The 6000-nt window shown below is 51.3% G+C and overlaps 1 protein-coding gene across 3 annotated transcripts in view; it reads left to right on the top strand.

Annotated features, from left to right (window-relative positions):
• The first annotated feature begins 3773 nt into the window (after positions 1–3773).
• Positions 3774–6000, top strand: part of SIL1 (SIL1 nucleotide exchange factor) — a 113244-nt gene continuing 111017 nt past the window's right edge. Inside the window, exon 1 of one of the 3 annotated variants that reach the window (XM_026070653.1) lies at positions 3774–3839. Coding sequence is in view for 1 of the 3 variants with exons in the window: in XM_026070651.1 (XP_025926436.1) it covers positions 5793–5819 (27 nt within the window). In the remaining 2 variants the exon portion in view is untranslated. Of the gene's footprint in view, positions 3840–5777; positions 5820–6000 lie in introns of those variants that run through there. The other 2 variants (XM_026070652.1, XM_026070651.1) reach the window with 2 other exon arrangements.

Raw genomic sequence — 6000 nt, 5'->3', positions numbered from 1 at the left:
GTCCTTTCTGCGTTTTGAGCCTTCAGGATTCTGATTTTGAGGTGTTTATATCCAACCAGGAAAGATTGAAAACATTCCATTTTCTTTAAATGAAAGTTGAGATTTTAATACAATCCATCACCTGACTCCAGGAACTGGAGGCACAAAACACAGGAGGTTTGAGAGAAAATAATGAGGACTGGAATCCTGCCTACAGTGCACTTGCCAAAGCATCTCAGCCTTGCTGCCGGCCGTTTTGGTGTTTAGTGGCAACTCTGAAGCTTATTCCTTGGTAAAGCTTGCTCATAAATCCCTCATGCAGCTTTCTCACCTCTCTTCTGCCTGAATCCATTCTGTCCTTACTTTTACTGTGCTGATATAATAAGGGTGCCAGAAAATGTAACAGTCTTGGCTCTGGAAGGCAGTGCTTTCCCCTCAGATCTCTGTTGGCTTATGCACCTTATGTAACAAAGAAGAAAAGAGCCCTCCCAAAGGCCAAGGTGGCAAGAAGGTCTTGGAGAGCTGGGTGGTACTGATGGTGGTGCTGATGTCTGAGACACTAATGCTGCAAATCCAGCCTCTTTCATGAAGACCCTGCATGAACAACACTGTGAAAATAAAACAAATTACAACTGCTAGATGCAAGTCAGCAGCTCAGCTCAAGAATTCAGTGCTTGGGCTGTGGGGAAGACATGGAATAAGAAAGGCTGCAGTGGAGAAAATAATGGCTTCCTTTCTTCCTGGGTCTTTGTGGGTGCCAGGAGCAAAGCATGGTGCATGGGTGACTCTTGCACCCTTCAGACAAGTCCAGCTGCCATCAGCCCAAAAGACAAAGCGCACAGCTTCCCCTGTGAAGCACCTGATGATTCCCATCACACCACATCACAGCAAGGTGTCCAGTCAGTTGTTGCTTGTTGTTGTTGTAGTGGTGYTGTGCATCCTTCATTGAATAATTCCCACAGCCAGGTATTAAGCACACAGTCAAGCTGCAGACATTATCAGTGTTGCAGTAGTAATTTTGGGACTGGGAGGGCATCTTTGAATGTTTCCTGGTGTGCAGTACTTTCCTGCGGCCTCAATCAGCCAACAGTTCCTCACAGACACTGGCTGGGAAGGGGTTTATGGAGCTCGTGGCTGTGGCTTTTCTGCTGTCTCATGTATTCCAGTTTCCCTGTCGCTGGAAGGGAACACCCTGGTGCGTGGAGGATTTGGGCTGGCTGGCATCAGATCCATGGCTCAGATTCTTCCCACAGGCACCCTCCAAGAGAGGGACCGGAAATGCTTTGGCCACCTGATTTTAATCTACCACCGCTCGTGAGTCAGTGCCTTGCTGTGACCTTAGGAGCAGCGATCCCATGGCAGAAGGGACCTTCAGGCCTGCTGCGGGCTCACATCTTTCGTGGCCCTGTCTGGGGAAGGCAGAGGAGAAGCAGTTCGTGTGCCTTCCGGACTGACTTTCTCACCTCTTTTTCAGTGCGGTCCAGGGGACCTTAGGTGCCAAGACTGTGAATTAACACCCTTGTATTTACCTGAAACTTCACTATCGCCCTCAAAAAGTGTGAAAAATAATGGGGACAGATTTGAGGTGAAAGCAGCTGGTGGCAGGCAAGACATGATGGGCCAGGCTGGCTGCATCTGATGCACAGAGGTGCAAATGTCACCTCCTCCTTTCCCCGCAGCCCGTCGACCACAGCGGATGGCAGGGGACTTGAGATCCCTGCTGCCCCRGGCCCCTGCCACAGAGCGGGATTTACACWGTACCAGGCCCCCCCGCAGCCCTGCTAGCACGGGAGGGAAGGGCCACCATGGGCACCGGGTCCTGCACCCTTTTGTGGCTGCATTGCTGGCGTTTGGGGGATTGTGGCTGTCTCTGTTCCCCTCCAACTTCCCTCCTAGCAGTGCATCCCACTGCCGGGATCCCGGCGAGCTGTGTGAAGGGGACAGTGGTGAAACACAGGCAAGGCAGCTCTGAAGCCATGTCCTGAGCGTAAGAAAAGCACTGCAGGGTCCTTGTGGAGGCCAGCAATCCTGACTCAGATCTCTGTAACTTCTCCAGGTGACTTGGAGCCGGAGAGCATCCCACGTACCGCYGCCTGGCTGCTGAGCCAGCACCCTGGGGCCACTCCAGCTCAGCCCAAAGGTCCTGCTAGCCCAGCATTGCACTGAGTGCGGCCACGGTCGGTAAGAAGGTAAGAACCAGAGAAACATGCAGTGATGCTTCCCCAGACTATCCTCCAGCCTCCTGTGATCTGAGCTGAAGGATTGCCTGAGACGGAGRTGGTAGCCTTGTGTTTGAACATATGTTTAAATGCCCTCAGCAGAATTTTATCCTGTGAATTTGTCTGGTCACTTTTTGAGCCTCTGTAAACCGTTAGCATCCACAGCATCCTGGGGTAAGAGGTCCAACAGCTTCAGCACGGGTGGTGCCAACAGCCGCTTCCCAGTTTATTCTGAACCTGGGGAGACACTGAACACATGATCTCTGTGAGACCGAAAATGTGGGGGGCCAGGGGTCAACCTGTGACACGATCCAGTGGCAGAAGCCATTGACTCTGAACATTGCCCTTCGCTCTGCTGCGGAGGTCAGTGGTACCTCTCCTTCCCGATTGATGCCCCAGCTCAGCCCTGCATATTTTGCAAGATGATGCCAGAATGATCTGCTCAAGCAAGTCAGCAGCCGTGGAGGAGTTTTTCTGGCTCCTAATTGCTCCTGTAATCCTTTTCTTTCTTTCTTTCTTTTTTGACAGCAATAAGCATACAGAGGCTAATGTGTAATGCCTTTTGCTGTCCTTCAGCAGTGTGCTCTGCAATACTGTGCTCACCGATGCTTGCCATGTCGTGGCAAAGCAATGATGTCTGCAAAGAGCAAATACTAGGTCTTTTATTTGCCTCCCTCCCTCCCCTTCTGCTGGTTAAGCAGATTTAGGATGAGCTGTTGCACAGCTGGTGCCCAAAGATGACGAAAGAAGAGTGATCTCTATGGTCTAATATAAGTCAGTGGGACGATGCAAGATGACCAAAGCAAAACTCTGAGTGTTTAGAATCAGCACAGACACCGCGAAAGGGGAAAACTCTGAGTGCTAAACCAACAGGCAAAAATCTGTCAGCAAGCAGCTAGCTGCGGCACCAGGCCACCACCCTGTCCCCAGAACACAGACATCATTTGGAAAAGTAATTTATTTAACCATTTCCCTGCAATTAATACTGAAATGTAATTAGACAATCATTTCCAGTCTGATTGGGTTTCTTTTTGGCCTGATACTGCTTTAATGGAATTGATATTTGTTGTCAGGAACAGGCCGTTTGCCCAAAACAAAGGTGTCTCTTGAATACCAAGGAGCAGCGAGACCAATTGCTGCTGATTGCTCAAGCAGCTCCTTAAGGTTTCTACTCCTCGCTGCCCTGGGTGGAACAGGGCTGTGAAAGAGAGATTTTCTGTCTGGTGAAAACCCTGCTAGGCTGCCTCACTGGGAATCCGGCAAAACAACCATGGCGTGTGGGGCTGCATTTACGTTCCCTCAGTGGAGGTAGTGACGGGATTGCAAAGAGCTGTTTCACAAAATGTTTAGGCCTGCGTCCCATCGCCACCCCCTCAGCCCGTGTCTCCTGTCACCCTAAACAGCCCTCTCGCTCGACACCTGCCGTGCGGGGCTGTGGGGCACAGAGGGGCGCGGGCCGCCCGCTAACCGCCCGTCGCTCCCCGTCAGGCGAGACAGCCCCAACGGCCCCGCCCCAACGGCCCCAACGGCCGCCCGGCGCGGGGGCGGGGCCGCGGCGATGCGGCGAGCGCGGATTGGCGCAGGGGGGCGTTTTGGTGGTGCCAGGGGAGGGGGCGAGCGGAGCGTGCGCAGTGAGGAGCGGTGAGTGCGGGGGGGCCGCGGGGCTCGGCCCGCCGGCGCGGGGGCTCTGCCGGTGCCCTCCCACGGGGGCTGGGGGCCGCTGCCGAGCCCCGCGTGACGCAGAGCGCGCGCAGCCGTGCCCCCCCCCTCCCCGGCACGCGCTGCGCCCGTTGGCGCGAGGGGCCCGGCGAGGGGCCGGGGCCCTGCCGCGGGCCGCCGTGGGGTGCGGGGCTGGGCGCTGGTGCTGGCACCGGGGAGGGAGTAAAGGAACTTGCCCTGAGTTCAGTCGGCGTTTGCAGCCCGTCCTGGGGAGGAGGGGGAGAGAAGCGCGGCCACTTCCTCTCTTTTTTTTTTCCTTCTTTTTGACCAAAACACGTAGGCCACGGCGTCGGCTGTGGTGTGTGGCTTGTGCGTGGCAGCGATGGGGCCAAAAAACTTGCTGGGGTGGGGGGAGGCTATTGTCCATCTCTTTTTCTGCTCGCATGAGGTGTTTGTTAGGTGCTAAGCAGCCTGGAAGGCTTCCTTTGCCTATGCGCAAAATTAATCGGACTGGATCGCTCGCTTGCCGCTCTCTCCCTGTAAGAGAGTTAAGCACGGGACTGGCAGGCCTGCGGAGACCGGGATCCCTTGCACTGAAGGCTTTTAAATACAAGTTCAACACACAGGAAGTTTGGGTTCTCTCCAGAGCACCACAGCAGGCTTGGTGGCCTCAAGCCCTAGCACCTTTGATGTCGTTCAAGGCCATAAAATGGGTTTTTATTTCCAGGTTATCCACTCAGAACCTGGAAGTCTGAGTTAATACAGTTTAATTATTTTGGTACAAGCTTGCATATGGCCCTTTTACTGGAGAATAGGTGAAATTACATGTTGCGCAAAGCAAGAGGGTGAAAACTGAGGAAATGAGATTTTTGTATACAAACACAGAATATTGCCGTAAAATATTTAACTTCGGTAGTTGTCTAACACTCTTACTAGAAGTCATCTTTCACAAATAGTCAACACCAGCCATCTCTTAAGATGCCCTAGGTTTACACTAACATGTCTTTTTGACATGATATCTTAGTGGCGCATTTTTTATTTTTCAGTGTTTTGCTGATAAAGCTAGCTTGGTACAAATATGGTTTAGAGGTGGAAAGTATGACTTCACTGATAGGTTTAATTGCTTGCCAAAATAGGATAATCTGCAGAGGCAAAGCAATTCCTGTTGACAGAGCTGTCTGTTAGGAGGCTGTTCCAGTGCATAGCTGTGGTAGGAGAGCCTTTAAGTGCAGATAAGCCTCTAAAGTGTTAGAAGCAGATGATGCACCCTGTCTTTTACTGAACATGGTGCCACTGTGTTTCTGCTCTGTATGATCCTTTTGAATTCGTTTTTGCTCTGGAAGTAGCATTCTTCATTCTTTCCTCCTCTTTTTTCCAACCTTGCTTTAAAATGACCGGGCTGGACCACCCTGGTGTTCTTCAGCAGCCTCCAAGGTGCTTCTGGGGTGGAAGTGTTCAGAGGACTGTCCCAGAGACTCCTGCAGCACAGCTGCCACATGCTTCAGTGCAGAAGTGCAGCTATCAGGAATGAGAACAGTTTCTGCAAGGTCCTGGGGTCTGTGCTCTGTAGGACCTGATTTACTAGATTTGATGACTAGATGGCCTATATGTACTAGATTTGAAGGCATACAAATACGTTCTTTTTTGTGGAAATAAGCTGGAAATTGGCAATTCCTGATGAGTTGTCAGAAGAGCCCTTAACCATGCAAAGCTGCCCCGATACCCTAGAGAAATGAAAGATGGCTATTGCCACCTTCCTTCTCGCTATTGAGAAATTCTTTAGTGTGAATAGTAAAACACTTAAACCAAAAACAAGCAAACAAAAAACTCTCCAGCACCCCCACATCCTCTCTCTAGCTGCTCTTATCTCTCAAGGAATTTGAAGACTACTTAAATACGGAGTTGGTTGAGCTGGGCAGGTGTGATTGAAAGCTCATGAACTATACCCTGGAAATTTGCAAGGTGATGGATTAATGGGATAAATTCAGGGATCATACATCTTCTATGTGCTAGTCCTCTCTGCTGCTGACTCCCTCTGTGGCCCTTCATAACCTGCTTCAGCAGTCTTACCACTCGGTTTTCCCCTCTGAGAACTAATGTTTAACTTTCACTTTCGGAGTAGGTGAATGAGCTTCAGTTAAGA

Source organism: Apteryx rowi, unplaced genomic scaffold (genome assembly GCF_003343035.1).
Source record: "Apteryx rowi isolate R43461 unplaced genomic scaffold, aptRow1 scaffold_316, whole genome shotgun sequence".
Taxonomy (NCBI): Eukaryota; Metazoa; Chordata; class Aves; order Apterygiformes; family Apterygidae; genus Apteryx; species Apteryx rowi.
The sequence above is the reverse complement of the archived record's forward strand: the minus strand, read 5'-3'. Positions and strand labels throughout refer to the sequence as shown.